At 40.9% G+C, this 16,319-nt stretch overlaps 1 protein-coding gene across 2 annotated transcripts in view; it reads right to left on the reverse strand.

The window, feature by feature from the left end:
* The window catches only part of F9 (coagulation factor IX), a 30,073-nt gene extending 16,596 nt beyond the window's left edge, over positions 1-13,477 (reverse strand). The window contains exons 1-4 of one of the 2 annotated variants that reach the window (XM_004380938.2): positions 13,368-13,477; positions 5,732-5,895; positions 5,496-5,520; positions 1,369-1,482 (exon numbers count right to left, since the gene is read on the reverse strand). In XM_004380938.2, coding sequence (XP_004380995.1) covers positions 1,369-1,482; positions 5,496-5,520; positions 5,732-5,895; positions 13,368-13,455 — 391 coding nt within the window. In that variant the 5' untranslated portion in view covers positions 13,456-13,477. The remainder of the gene's footprint in view (positions 1-1,368; positions 1,483-5,495; positions 5,521-5,731; positions 5,896-13,367) is intronic. The other variant, XM_012556827.1, reaches the window with a different exon arrangement.
* Positions 13,478-16,319: the final 2,842 nt, after the last annotated feature.

A 16,319-nucleotide genomic window follows, 5' to 3' on the forward strand; every position in this document is an offset into this window, starting at 1 on the left:
AAGGATTTCTGAACAAGTTGACAGGTGACTTTAATTCTTTCTCAATAGGGCCAGTGCAACTGCTACATTTCATTTTGTTTTATGCCTTTTGCATCCATGTATCAGGTGGGTTGCTATGACGCCGTGATAGATTCCTGCTAATTTTGTACTCTTTGCCCTTAGTCATGTAGCCTGTGGTGTGAAATCCTTTCCCTAGGATTGTATCTCTATTCTTCTGGTGATTCCAAGTAGAAAGAATCTTTCATTAGCGCTGTGTGCTTTTCACAATCATAATGCCAGTTATATTGTGTCAGGAGATAATAAACAAGTAGATAAAGGACTTTGGGGTTGACTGCTTCAGTTACCAAAAACTCAGAAAAAAATATTTCAGGCTATGAGAAGAAAAGATGCATGATGATCCTAGATTTGCTATGGAACTCTTTTGATGTAATCAGTACAGTCAAATTCAGGAATAAGCTCTGATTTCTGTCAACAAATTTAACCTGTGAAGTGCTTTGTATTTGAGGTGGTGGTTTTTAGTTGCCATCAAGTAGCCTCCAACTCATGGCTACCTCATGTACAACCTTCCAGCACCGTATCAGACAATATTCGGTTTTGATCCATACAGTATCCATTGGCTGATTTTTGGAAGTAGATTGCCAGGCCTTTCTTCCTAGTATGTTTGAGTCTGGCAGCTCTGCTGAAACCTGTCTACCATGGGGGACCCTGCTGGTATTTGAAATACTGGTGATGTTGTTTCTACCATCATAGCAACATGCAAGCCATTACAGTACAACAAACTGACAGATGGGTGATGGTATATTTGAGAAGTTCCTATTACATGGGGGAATTGACCTTGTCATACCCTAGATCTATACTTAATTAGCTTCCACTACCTATGTTAATGGCAAATTAGTCATGAGTTGAAACAACGTTATTGGTTCGGTTTTCTCTGAGTTTTGAGATAGTGAGTATGGTAGAAGCATTGGGGTTTGAAGTCATACAAATTGAGGTTCAAGTCCTAGCTTTGCCATTGACTACCTCTGTGTCCTTGAGCTGTTTGAGCTGCCATTTTCTCATCTGTATAGAATGGGAATCATAACGGTACTGACCCCATATGCTTTATCGAGGATTAAATGAGGTGGTGTACTTAGTAAAGTGACTGGAACATCATTACCACTTAATATTAGCTACTGAATGTTATTTCTCCCAATATAATTTCTTGAGCTCATGCCTTGAAAACTATGACTACAGATGGAGTGAATGTTCATAAGCTTTGAAAGTATATACATTTTAAGAGAAAATTATGATATATGAATATTGCCTTTTCTAGTTTCATCTGGTTTTGGAGGAAACCTTGGAATGATGAGTATTAAAAAAGTTACTTACCTAATTCACAGTTCTTTCCTTCAAATCCAGATTTACACCAACATTCATAGGAATTAATGTCATCCTTGCACATGCCGCCATTTAAACATGGATTGGACTCACACTGGTCTCCATCTTTGAGACAGGTGAAGAAGTTGAATTAGCAGATAAATGGCTTAGAATGCCTAGCCCTCCCTGCACAGACCCATGGGGAGAGAGCCTGATTATAGGGTCAGAGCAGAACTACTAACCTGGAAGCCATTCCTACAGGCATGTGATGTCCCTGTCTTCCTGAATTTTCTAAAAGTCACCTAAGCAAAGGTTCTTTGGTTAACATTACCCTGGGAAATTGCCCTGAGGAAGGCTTGTATAGTTTATGTGACCCAAGGGAAGATTCGAGCCCTGGTGGCTCAGTGGTTAAGAGCTCAGCTGCTGATCTAAAGGTTGGCAGTTCGAATCCACCAGTTGCTCCTTGGAAACCCTATGGGGCATTTCTACTCTGTTTTATAGGGTCCAACTATGAGTCAGAATCGACTCCATGGCAATGGGTTTATTTGTTTGTTTTTGTAAGGGAAGAGGAAGAAGAATGTCTGGGTATAGAAATGTACTATATCAGCATAAGGTGAGAAGGATTTTCAATCCTTCTATATAGAATGATGGAGGAATTGATTCTAAATCATATCAAATCATTTCAAAAACTATTATCTATATGCCAAACAAGACCTGTTTTATCACAGGTCCTGCAGAGTAAGCTGATCTAGATAACATGTGGTGCTTCCCCTCAAGAAACTTGGTTCAAGATAATAGGAAAGATGCCAGAAGCATTTATTACCATACTGCTTAAAGATAGTCTGCTGTATAGGAGCTAGGTCCTAACTGGTCTAGGTAAAGTGAGGAAAAACTTTCAATATAGCATAACCAAAAAAAAAAAAAAAAAAAAAGATGCCGTAAATGTGCTTTATTTACGTATAGATTGTCCATGTTTCCATTCAACCTTTCCTGAAGTTTCTACATTTACAGAGTTCTTGAAAGCCTTTGAAGACACAGGTGGTGAGGAAACAGGAGGAAGGAATAGGCGAGAGGGGAAGGATCAGGATGAGAAGGGAATCTTAAGTCTGGTTTCTTAGCACTCTGCCTCAATCCATACTTCTAAGGAAGCTTCTGGAGAAAAGGATGAATAGTACCAGAAGGGAACTGGTACACACTTAGAGATAAGAAAAATAGCCCTGAATAGAAAAATGGGAGCTAGATCAGTAAGACTCAGTATATGAAAAATAAAAGAATAAGGAAAATGACAACTAGAATAAAAGAACGAGAGACAAGGAAAACCAAAGAGAAATTTCTACTCGTTAGTCATCCTTTAGAGCAAAACTGTCCAATATCTAGTGTGTATCATTCCTGCTCACTCGCCCTCCTCCCGGTCAGAAGCAAATGTCTAGGTTCCATTGACTAAGGGACTAATATCCCTTTCTCAGAAATAGCTCTTCTCCGGATATTCTGCTTGCTGTAAAAATTAGAACTTGTCCCCTCTGCCCCTTGATCCAATGTGCTTTTGCACAAATACTTCAATTTGTTCCAATTCTATGAAAACAAAATACATTATCTCTGGTTTATTATTATTGATGTTCAGAACAGATCTGAGAAATGAGCTGCATTTGCACTTTATATTATAGACCAACGAATCTGAATTATTTAGGATGTTTCACTGAGAGGCTCTGGGCTTGCAGCCAGCTACACAGCAACTCATTTGCTGAGACATATCTTTACAATGAGTGTCATTTTATCGTGCATTTAGTTTCTCCTGTGTGTGCTCGTTTGTGTGTACTTTCGGCCGAGGCAAAGCCATAGACAGTAGGGGTCAAAGACAACAAGCCACAAGACCTTGCCAAGGGAGAGATTCCTGTTTAAGGCTACTAGGTTGCTGTTTAATGAATAACTGCGTTTAAATTTGAAGATCATAAGCGATAATAATGAAAGCAAGGGGTTGGAGATTAGAGAACTTGGGTTTGGTTCTAGGCTTCATGACTCCCAAACTGGGTGACCTTTGGCAAGTCCTTTACGTTCCTTAAGCCTCAGTTTCCTCCTCTATAAAATTAAGTTAATAATGCTTTGCTCACAGGGTTGCTGTGAGGGTTAAACGTGACAGGCACCTTGTAAACTGTGAAGTGCTGGATAGATGCTAGTTAGTGGGGTTGGGTGATGACTCTTCTTCAACCAGGCTCTTTCTGTGGCAAGTTGATAGACAGTAGGGCAGCAGTTAGCCTGGGTCCCTGTTGTACAGGAAAGCCCATGCAATAAGAAATGGCATAGGCTACTTTTGGGGTGGTTAGGAATCTCAGCAGCAAGTGAAAAGAGGCTCGGGGTTCCTTTCTTTTTCGTTTTCGTTCTTGTTTTTTTATTTTTTTCATAGAAAAAGCAGCAATGACTGAACCATTACCTTGATGTTTCCCAAGTATCTATCTATACCAGAGATACAGCACACAGCACAGCCTGTGTGACCTAGGAGGCAGGAGCCCAAATTCAAAATATGGTGCTTAAAAGGAGACCAGCCCTTCAGGGGGGCAAGAAAGGATCATGGGAGTTTAAATACAGCCAGGAATATTCTTCTTGGAAAAGTAGGAATTGATTTGTTTTTAAAAAGAAACCACAAGATTTGAAGTTTTAAGTTCAATAGGAATAGAGAGTAAAAAGACTTGTTTGGGCTAACTGGGGGAATACCTCAGTAGAGAATTGTCACGGTAAAGTTCATTAGCAAGAGCAAGGTGAAGCAATCTAGTGGACTGAGCCTCTTCTTCTCTCATGATTTAAAAACAAAAGTGCAAGAATGATGAGTTGTAAGGATATGACAATATCCAATAGTGTTTCCAAAACAGGAACTGTGTAAAATAGAACTGGATCTCAAAAAGACGGAACTCAATGAATTTGGTTCTGATTGTTTCTGTCCATGCAGATGGTCTTATACTCCCTCAAAATTCTGCTGTTGGATTTTAAATTAGTTTTAAAATTTATCCAGTAACCAGTTGCCTTCAAGTTGACTCCGACTCATGGCGACCCCATGGATGTCAGAGTAGAACTGTGCTCCATAGAATTTTCAGTGTCTGTGATCTTTTGGAAGTAGATCACCAGGCCTTTCTTCCCAGGTTCCTCTGGGTGGACTCGAACCTCCAATCTTTTGGTTAGCAGCTGAACACATTAACTATTTGCACCACCCAGGGACTTTGTTTAAAAATTAGTTGTCATTAAAGTTTTGAATTTTCCTCCTTTTGATCAATCCATTCAATCCATAATTACTGATTGCCTCTGTATCAGATATTGTTGTAAGTGCTAGGAACACATCAGTAAATAAAACAATTTACTATCCTGCCCACATGAAGCTTGAGTTCTAGTGGGTCAAGACAATAAAAATATTATAAATAAGAAAATTATTTGTTATGTTAGATGGTGAAAAGTACTATGGAAAAAAAGAGAGCAGGATAGAGGTGTCTAGAGTAGTGGGGCTACTGGAGGGGCAGGTTCAGGTATGAAATAAGATGACCAAGGTGGCCTTACTGAGATGGTGACATTTGGGAGGAAACCTGAAGGAGAAGAGGAGCGAGGGATACCTGGGAGAGTAGCATTCCAGGTTGAAGGAATAGCCAGAAAAAGGACTCTGAAGGGGGAGCATTACCAGAGTGTTCACGGAGCAGCAGGGAGCCAGGGTGGCTGGAGTCCAGTGTGTGAGGAGGAGAGCAGAAGGAGAGGTCAGAGGGTGACGAGAAGAGAGAGGAAGGGCTATCATGGAGGCCACCGTAAGGAGGACTTTTAAGCAACAAACAAGTAAACCAATCAGCATTTTCTGATTCTCTACTGAAGATTGCAAATGCTCCTTCAGTCTCAAGATGCAATCATTTCAGTTGCTTCCTTCCAGCTTTCTGAGACTGAACAATGTTCTTTTGAAGCCCTAGGGAAGAATATACTTATCCACCAGCTGATGTCACCCACACGGGCATAAACCTGTAGGACATCAGCATTCAATCTTGGGTAGAGTTGGACTGATAGTTCTGAGTCTTTTTTGACAAGGTTTAATATATTATCTATTCACAGAGAGAAAAAATACACAATTCCCAAATGTTTCATATATCAACAAGAAGATGAAATAAATTGCTTACCAACATACTGCTTCCAAAATTCAGTCTACAAAGAAAAAAAAAAGAGGCAAATTAATGGTAGTACTTAAAGAATTTGAGGGTCTATTCCTTCTCTTTTATAACATTTATAATACACATATACCTACTGATATTTTAAAATTCCAAAAGGAATCTTCTTTTTCTTTTTCTTTTTTTTTTTTTTAAAGGTTTTCTATTCTTTGCTCTGCATCTGAGGAATGTTATATGGAAATACTCACAGTTTTTTCTGTGTTTTCAAAAACTTCTCGTGCTTCTTCAAAACTACACTTTTCTTCTTTACATTCTCTCTCAAGGTTCCCTCGAACAAACTCTTCCAATTTACCTGAGTTATACCTCTTTGGCCGGTTCAGAATTTTGGTGGCATTTTCACGATCAAGAAAAACTGAAATTAAAAAGAACAATTCTTTAGCTTTGGAAAAAAGAAAACATCATGAAAATTAAATGCATCTCTTATGAAAGGCTTCGTTTTTAATCCAAGAAATCCCAAAGCTAATTTCTCTGTGGGACACAGAGCCAAAATCTATGATGTTCCCATGGTACTGTATACACATGGAGATTTAGGAATTAAAATTCTATTTTACTTTTAGTCAGGAGATCTCCAGTAAGAGAAGGTCAGATTTTCAATTGTATTTGAATTTACTTTGGATGAAAAAGTTCTCAAATAAGCAGTTAACTTCACACTTTGTCATCACTTGAAAAAAGCTAATTGCAGATTCTTACAAGGTGCTCCATCACCCTGGGCTGTTTGCAGGGTACAGTTGCCCAGATGAGTTGGCAACACGTTTGTCCTGGAAGAACAGAAGCCTAACTGAGGTCTAGCTGCCAATCTGACCGCAGTGTCTCTCATCAGATGTTCAAGAAAAACCACTGGGTTTGTTTGTTCCCTTCAGACTCACACCTTCAGGAATTCCAGTGACTTAAGCATTCCCCTGGGATTCAGGATGTAATTTATTTTAGTTATGATTGCCAAGCCTCTAGGGATACTCCTGAACTCTGGAGAATTGAGGTCTCTACCTGTTTTGGATTGAATTGTGTCCCTCTAAAATGTGTGTCAACTTGGCTAGGCCATGATTCCCAGTATTGTATGGTTGTCCTCCATCTTGTGATCTGAAATAATTATCCTATGTGTTGTAAATCCTAACCTCTATGATGTTAATGAGACAGGATTAGAGGAAGTTAACGTTAATGAGGCAGGACACAATCTACAGGATTAGGTTGGGTCTTCAGTCGATCTCTTTTGAGATATAAAAGAAAGAAGCAAGCAGAGAGGAGAGGGACCTACTATCATCAAGAAAGGAACACCAGGAACACAGCACATCCTTTGTACCTGGGGTTCCTGCACCGAGAAACTCCTAGACCAGAGGAAGACTGATGACAAGGACCTTCCCCAGACAGAGAGAGAAAGCTTTCCTCTGGAGCTCACACCCTGAATTTGGACTTCTAGCCACCTAGACTGTAAGAGACTACATTTCTCTTTGTTAAAGCCATCCACTTGTGGTATTTCTGTTATAGCAGCACTGGATGACTAAGACACTACCCTTCATATTCTCTCCCTCTCCCTCTCTCTCTATATATATGGTCATATATATGACTTGCAAAGTCATATGTGTATGTGTAATTAATATCAGGAATTAAAGAAGTCACCCAGGGTTGTTTCTTTTTTCAAAAGACTAGCAATATAACAACTCGGAAAAGGAGAGTGAGAATGATTGCACAACTTGAAGAATGTAATCAATGTCACTGAATTGTATGTGTAGAAATTGTTGAATTGGTATATGTCCTGCTATGTATATTCTCAACAACAACAACAAAATAAAATAAATTAAAAAAAAACAGACTAACAGGAAAGAAGACTAGCAATATATGTGACACCATCTGTCATGGATTGAACTGTGTCCCCCCAAAAGATCTGTCAACTTGGCTAGGTCATGATTCCCAGTATTGTATGATTACGTACCATTTTGGAATCTGAGGTGATTTCCGTATGTGTTGTAAATCCTATCACTATAATGTAATGAGATGGATTAGTGGCAGTTATATTGATGAGATCTACAAGGTTAGATAGTGTCTTAAGCCAATCTCTTTTGAGATATAAAAGAGAGAAGCGAGCAGAGAGACTGAGGGACCTCATACCACCAAGAAAGCAGTGCCGGGAGCAGAATGCGTCCTTTGGACCCGGGATTCCAGCACTGAGATGCTCCCAGACCAAAGGAAGACTGATGCATCACAAGGACCTTTCTCCAGAGCCAACAGAGAGAGAAAGCCATCCCCTGGAGCTGATGCCCTAAATTTGGACTTGTAACCTACTAGACTGTGAGAGAATAAATTTCTCGTTGTTAAAGCCATCCACTTGGGGTATTTCTGTTATAGCAGCACTAGATGACAAAGGCACCATCTAAAAGGACCTTGTGCTTAAAAGATGAACTTCCCAGGACCTTTTGGGACTGCCTTCTCGTTAACTCCCAAAACAAAAAAAGGCAAATGTTTTCAGTGGAGCCTTCTAGGCCCTGGACAACCTCACTTTTCTCTTCCTCTGCAAACCCCCTTTGGGCTTTACTTTTTCTCTGAAGTTAGCTTAAACTTTTTCCCTTCAGCTCTTCACTTGCCAACTTCCTCAATTCCCTTAACCCCTTTCTTCAGTGCTGTGGCTTCCTGCAATCCCAAAGCCAAGATCAAGGCAGCCATCTGCCTTCTCTCTTCTCTTCTGAGACAGCTGAGCACTGTGGGAGAAAATCACCAAGCTGCAGATGGGTACCATCACATATCACTGCCTCCCAGCCTCCACCAGGCCCTCCTCTCTGCTCAGCAACCCATTTACTTGGCTCTGGACTCCTCTACAATGGTATCTATGTCTGCATCCATTTACAGAGTGGTAGAGTGCAAAAAGGTCCCTCAGTGGCACAAATGGTTTGTGCTTGACTACTAACCTAAAGGTTGGTGGTTGAAACCCACCCAGCAGCACCATGGAAGAAAGTGCTGGTGATCTGCTTCCATAAAGATTACAATCAAGAAAACACTATGGAGCAGCTCCACTCTGTAACACATAGGGTCACCAATAGTCGGAACTGACGCGACAGCAACAGGTTTAGAGTGAAAAATACATAGGTTTGAATCACATCTCTGCCACTGATTGGCTGTGTGACCTTGGGCAAGTCACATACTCTCTGAGCCTTAATCTTGTCAAATGTACAGTGGGTATAATGATAGTGTAATAAGAATATTCTACCTCAAGGGTTGTTGGCAGGATTAGTGAGATAATATGTGTAGGCTGGTGAACGTTGATTATCTCTTTTTCTCCCTATTCCTCTCATGCCTGCCTGCCTTCCTTCACAATTATTCAATCCCCTTTAGCTCTTTAATGCACTGTTGTCTACCTCTTTCCCTTCCTTAAAAAAACCAGTTGCTATTGAGTCAACTCCGACTCATGACGACCCCATGTGATCCATAGAATTTTCAATGGCTGATATTTCAGAAGTAGATCGTCAAGCTTTTCTTCCAAGGCATCTTTAGGTGGACTCGAACCTCCAACCTTTCCGTTAGTAGGTGAGTGCGTTAACCACCCAGAGACTCCAGGCACTATGTCAGGTGCCACGAATCCATGCTCACTCCCTGGATGCTCACACTCATGGCTGCAATTACTTTTACACAGCAGTAAGCCCCAAATATCCATTTCCTGGCACGTACATCTTCTGAATTCCAGATCATCTTTCCAGCTCCCTAACTGTACACTGTAATGTGGCTAGTGTTAGCTGATGTTTATTTAATGCTTCTGATATGGTGGACGCTGTGCTCAGTGTTTTGCATCCGTTATCTCATTTCATCTCCATAACAGTCCCACAAGATAGGTACTTTCATCTCGTTTTTGTTAATGAGGAAAGCTAAGGTTCAGAGAGGTTAAGTAATTTGTCCAAAGTAACAGACTAGCAGCAGAGCCAGGATTAAGACTCTGGCAGTCAGTCTGCAGAGCCAATGCTCGTGGCCACTAGCTGTGTCCCAGAATCATAACATTGAATTCAAAATGCCCAAGACATACTCTGTATACTTCCCCTTAACCTGTTCCCCTTCCACGAGGTGGTTAGTAAGTCTAATCATTTCTACCTTCTTAATATCACTTGTAGGGGATAGTAGTGGTTCAGTGGTAGAATTCTCCCCTTCCATGGAGGATATCAAGGTTTGATTCCTGGCCAATGCATCCCATGTGCAGCTACCACTATCTGTCAGTGGAGGCTTGAGTATTGCTGTGTCGCTGAACAGGTTTCAACAGAGCTTCCTAGATAGACTAGGAAGAAAGGCCTGGCAATCTACTTTGAAAATCAGCCAATGAAAACCCTAAGGATCACAACAATCCAATCTGCAACTGATCACAGGGATGGCACTGGATCAGGCAACATTTCATTCTGTCGTGTGTGGTATGGCCATGAGTTGGGGCCAACCCAATGGTGGCTAACAGCAATATCACTTGAATTCTCTCTTCTCTTCTCTGTGTGTACAACCACTGTCCTGATGTAGGTCCTTGTGTCTACTCTGGATGTTGGTAGTGGCCTCGAGACTGGTCTCCCCTAGTCTTGCCCCCTTCACTATCAGTTCATGAGAATATGGCCACACTGACTGTCCTCCAGCGGCACTCCTCAGTTTTTACATTTCTTTCTTTCTTTTTAATATAAGTCTTTTTATCGTACTTTAGATGAGGGTTTACAAAGCTAACTAGTTTCTCATTAAACAATTAGTACACATACTGTTTTGTGACATTGGTTGCCAACCCCACGACACGTCAACACTCTCCCCTTCTCAATTACCCTATTACCCGCTTTCCTATGCCCTTCTGCCTTCTAGCCCTTGTCCCTGGACTGCTGTGCCTCATTAGTCTCCCATTTTGTTTTATGGGGCTGTCCACTCCCCAGCTGAACGGTGAACCTCGGAAGTGACCTCACCACTGAGCTAAAAGGGTGTCTGGGGGCCATACTCTCGGGGTTTCTCCAGTCTCCTTTAGGCCAGTAAATCTGGTCTTTTTTTTTTGTGAGTTAGAATTATGCTCTACATCCTTCTCCAGCTCTGTCCAGAACCCTCTGTTGTGATCCCTGTCAGAGCAGTCGGTGGTGGTAGCCGGGCACCATCTAGTTATGCTGGACTCAGTCCAGTTTTTACATTTCTGATGACTCCACATTGCATTCTATTGTCCAGACTCTTCAGTTTAGGGCTTTCATTATCTGATGACTTGACCCTGCCTAGTCATCCTGCCTCATTTCTCATACTCACCTTTCAGGATTCATGCTGAACTGCTTGGAGTTCCTGAAATACCTCACATTCTTTGTAGATCTGGATCTTTGCACGTGAGTGATCCTCTCTACATAGAATGTCTAGATCAGAAACTTAAGGAGAGTGGACTCCTACTCAGGGTCTCTAGGTAGTACAAATGGTTTGAGCTCGGCTACTAACCGAAAGGTTGCGGTTTGAATCCACCCAGTGGCACCACAGAAGAAAGGCCCGGCAATCTACTTACGTAAGATTACAGCCATTGAAAACTCTATGGAGCACAGCTCTACTCTGACACGCACGGGGTCGCCATGAGTCAGAATTGACTCCACAGCAACTGATTTATTTATTTATTTTTATTTAAACTCCTGCTCATCCTTTCAGACACAGCTTAAAATGTTACCTCTCTGTCATGTCTTCCCCATTTAAGGTGTTTCTTTCTCTGTGCTCCCTTAGTATGTGGTACACACCTTATCACATTATATTGAAATCTCTCACCTTGACCTCATGGTACTTTAGATCAAAGGGAGAGCCTGGTTTATCCCCAATCATGTTCGAATGACTGAAAGACCGCTTCAGTCCATACACTTTACAAAACTCAGTTGGTTTTATGGAACAGTTTTGATTTCACAATTTCAAATGGAGGCAATAATACCTAAAGGCAACAGCCATGAAAATGCAACATTTCAGCATATCACTGCTAGAAACTCCTTTACGAGCCAATGACAGTTGAAAAGCAGCAGAAGAGACGGTAGCATCACTACTGGCCCTCTCCGCTTGTTGTCGTGGTTAGTTGCCGTCGAGTTCATTCCGACTCGTGACCATCCCGTGTGTGCAGACTAGAACTGCTCCATAGGGTTTTCAAGGCTGTGACCTTTCAGAAGCTGATCACCAGGCTTTGCTTCCGAGGTGTCTCTGGGTAAGTTGGAATCGCCAACCTTTCAGTTAGTAATCCCGCGCTTAACTATTTGTGCCACCCAGGACTTCTCAAAACAAAACAAAACAAAACAAAAAAAACCCTTTGCTGTCGAGTCGATTCCGACTCCTAGTGACCCTATAGGACAGAGTGGAACTGCCCCATAGAGTTTCCAAGGAGCGCCTGGTGGATTTGAACTGCTGACCTTTTGGTTAGCAGCTGTAGCGCTTAACCACTGTGCCACCAGGAACTCCTCACGGGCCTGTTATTTGACGTCAGTGGCTCCAGAATCACACTGCCTTTCTGCTCAGTATCATCAGGGGTCATATGTGTAACTTCCTAGGGAGCACACTTCATGTTTCTCTCTAGTCATCATTTCCCAGCCTCTGAGTTCCTAGTCCCTCTTTCTTGCCCTACACTCCATCTGTTTTCCAACACCTGAGATCACCCAACATCTGAGGGTTGCAGCAGCCCTCTTCCAACCTCCTTCATCTCCCTGCTTCTCTTGAAGAGAGGGTTTGAGTCCTTTGTCCTCCCAGATCTCACTGATGAGATATGTCGAATGACCTGGCTTCATTTTCTGCTTTGGGCAACTTCCGGAAGATTTTATCCATCCCTTGACTCTACCCACTCTGCTAGTTGGCTCGAACCTTTGCATTCTCCCATCATTATTTCTGCCTTTCAGTCTGATTCCGTATCTGAGATCATGTCTGTAGTGGGAACCACAGTGCCAGTCTGCTTTCTGGGGACGCTTGAGGTTGGCACCTCTGATCCTGGCATTGTCAGCTCGTAGATTTGATTCTAGTAGGTTGACAAGTAAGCATGATAAATGCTTCCTGTGAGAACATGCTGTTTGTCCACAAAGGATAATGTCTTCCCTGTGTATCTTCCTCAGGGTAGTGCGGAAAGTCACTGAAGTTATGAAAAAACAAAGTGATATACATGGCTTAAGTAAGTTCCTACTCTTTACGTCAATTCTTGTACTCGTTTTGCTCCCCCAGAGAGCTCAGCTGTGCTCTGAGTTTCCCAAATATCAACTCTGAAATGTTTGGAATCAGAGACAAAATGACTTCCTCCTAATCCATGAAAAACGCTGGTGATAAATAACGACTTTCTAATGGAAAGTTAAATGTCCGTTTTAACAGAAACTTTAAATCGAAGATGGACAATTATACAGATTTTTAAAATTGGACATGCGTCATTATATAGTTTTAAATGTTTAAAACACATTATACGTCTTAAAATCAGAGTTTTTTATGAAAACAAAACCACTGTTTGTGGTTTTAATGTTTTACGTTTTTATTTCAAAGTGGAGAATCCAAAAAACCCAAAATAACAGTTAATTTTTTTCCACCATATTCTGCTCTGTCCTTGTTACAACGTTTTCCCTCTTTTAATTTTTTTAACTAAGTAGATGACTTTTCTAAGAGGAATGACATTATCTAATCATAAGCTCAACAGTGTTCATTAAAGGAAAAATAACATTAGGATTGAAAATCTATAGTTAAAAAAAAAAAGAAGACCCAGCCACCAGAGAACCTACTTACTAACCCGTATGATGGCTACTTGAATCTAAAATATAGCTGTCAAATCATGTGATCATCACTTAGTGACAAAGATAGCACCGGACATTGCTATATCTAAAAGACAAACATGCTCAATGTGTTTTAAAGAAGGAAACAAACCTGTACAGTCAGCACTGAGTAGATATCCCAAAAGACAGACGGTAACGAGGCCCAGTGATTCTGCCATGATCATGCTCAGGCACTGCATAACCTTTGCAAGAAGATTGTGCAAGTGGCAAGGTTGACCAATTGTTCCAAAGTACAAGCTGAGCTGTATTTACTTCTGGTAAATAGTATCCGTCTCGCTCAGTGGGTCTGTGGGCTATTGCCATTGGCCTCTTGGGTCAAGTGAAGAGAATGAGCAGTGGCCATCATTCAACTTTGCCTCTGATTCCCTGGACTGTGTGTGCCACTGTGGCTGCTTTGAGGCTGAAGCAGGAGATGACACATGGGGGCAGGCAGCAGCGGTTACAGTCATTGTGGAAGCAAAATTCATCGGTGGGGCCCATTGTATTCTTGTCAAGGATCACTACTGTCATATAGTTTAAAGGGCCAGAAATGGAAAGAGCAAACTCATTTCGTCACTCACCTTAAAACAGCCCTAAGTCTTACATACCCTGAGTCACCTGATGGATCTTCTGTGTTCCTCCTCATAATCAGGAGTTCATAAACTTTATTGTGCCATGTACCCATATGGTGAAACGTATGGACCTCATCTCAGAACATATGAATGTATGTGTATGTATGTATGTGTGTATGTATATATATATACAAATATATACCTATATGTACACATATTTGTTGTTGTTATGTGCCTTCGAGTTAGTTCCAACTCATAGCCAGCAACCCTATGTACAACAGAACGAAACACTGTCCAGTCCTGTGCCATCCTCACAATTGTTGCTAGGTTTGAGCCCATTGATTCATATTCAGGTTTTTTTGTGAAATTAAGTCTTCATTTATCTGAGATAAAAGCCCAGGGCTACAATTGCAGGGCCGTATAGTAGTTAACATGTTTAGTTTTCTAATAAACTGCCAAACTGTTTTCAAGTGTGCCTGTGCCATTTTACATTCTGACCAGCAATGTATGGCATTTGATGCTGCTATTTTTATTTTAGCCATTCTGATAGGTACATGGTGTTATTTCATTGTGGTTTTAATTTGCATTTTCCTAACTGCTGATGATTTTGAACATCTTTTCATGTGTTTATATGCCTTCCGTATATCTTCTTCAGTAAAATGTCTGTTCATGTCTTTTGCCCATGTTCTAATTGGATTGTTTGCTTGTTTTACTGTTGAGTTTTGAGAGTTCTTTGTATATTCTGGATACTAGTCCTTTGTCCAATATACAGTTTGTAAATATTTTCTCCCAGTCTATACTTTGCCTTTTCATTTGCCTCATGTAGAGCAAAAGTTTTAAATTTTGATAAAGTCCAATTTATCAAATTTTTCTTATAAGGATTGTGTTTTTGGTGTCAAGTCTGAGAACTCTCTGCTTAGCCCTAGATCCTGAAGCTTTTCTTCAAGACTTTTTCTAAAATATTTATAGTTTTGCATTTATGTCCATGATCCATTTTGAGTTAATTTTTATATAAGGTGTGAGGTTTAGGTCAAGCTTCATTTTTTTCCCTATGAATTTCTGATCCCTCCAGCACCATTTGTAAAGGCTATCCTTCCTCCATTGAATTTCTTGTTCAGTTTTGTAAAAAAATCAGTTGAACATATTGATTTGGGTCCCTCCATTTATTTATGTCTTTGATTTCTTTCATCAGCATTTTGTAGTTTTCAGCATACAGATCCTATACATGTTTTGGTAAGTGCATACCTAAATGTTTCGTTTTTTGGAGTATATACGGTATTGCATGTTTTAATTTTGTTTTTCGCACATATTCATTGTTAGTAAATAGGAAGGAAATGTAAGCACTCAAAACACCTAAAAATGAATGGAAATGCATTTGAAGATGACTGTTATTTTGCAGATCAAATTCCCTACATCTTTTTAAACTTGTGTTACTATAAGTGCTATGTTGTTTGCCATTGGTTCCTAAGTTGTTTCACGTATATGTGTTCGGTGTCCCTGAGCAGCTTGCGAGTATTTTGAGGGCGTGGGATCTTAGCTTTTATTCCTATTCTTGCTCTCCTAGAGCCTGTAATGGTACTTGGCATATAGCAAGGACACAGCCAATGCAGAGAAAATTGTTTTACTGGCAGAAACCAGGAGAGACTTTAATTGTCAACCAGCCCTGCTATCTATTTGTAGCCAGAAAGATTATCTATAGATATCTTATTCTCAGACCAAAGGTTTCATTTTTGGTAGGTGGAGCCCACCATTTAATTGGCTGATAATTAACAAAAAGACTGCTATTTTGGCATGCATTTTAGAACAAGTCTATCTTTTATTGCTTATTTCTGGTCAACAGGTCACCACTAATCTAGTGGCTTAAAAAAACACTTTTATTTTCTTCATTTCTATGAGTCAGGAGTCCAGGCACAGCTTAACTTGGTCCTCTGATCAGGATCTTACAAGGTTATAGTCAAGGTGTCAGCCAGGCTGTGTGCTTATTTGGAGACTCAGATGGAGAAGAATCCACTTCCAAGTTTGCTCGGGTTGTTGGCAGAATTCATTCTCTTGGGGTTGTAGGACTGAGGGCTATGGCTTTATGTTGGCTCCTAGAGGCCACCCACAGTTCCTTGCCATGTGGGTTTCCCCAGTATGGCCACTTACTTCATAAAATCAGCAAGGAGAGTGTCTTGAGTGAGTCTGCTAGCAAGACAGAGTCTTATATAATGTAATCTAACCACAGGAGTGACATCCCATCACTTTTGCCACATATATTGGTTAGAAGCAATCACAGGTCCCGCCCACACTCAGGGCGAAGGCATTATACAAGAGTGTGGACACCAGAAAGCAGGTGGGTATGATGGGGGCCACCTGAGAGTCTATCAGCCACACTTATGATGTATTTTAAAGGGTATACCAGGAAGCTGGAAACCCTGGTTATGTAGTGGTTAAGAGCTACGGCTGCTAACCAAAAGGTTGGCAGTTCGAATCCACCAGGCGCTCCTTGGAAA

The sequence above is a fragment of the Trichechus manatus genome, unplaced genomic scaffold (genome assembly GCF_000243295.1).
Source record: "Trichechus manatus latirostris isolate Lorelei unplaced genomic scaffold, TriManLat1.0 scaffold00079, whole genome shotgun sequence".
Classification (NCBI taxonomy): Eukaryota; Metazoa; Chordata; class Mammalia; order Sirenia; family Trichechidae; genus Trichechus; species Trichechus manatus.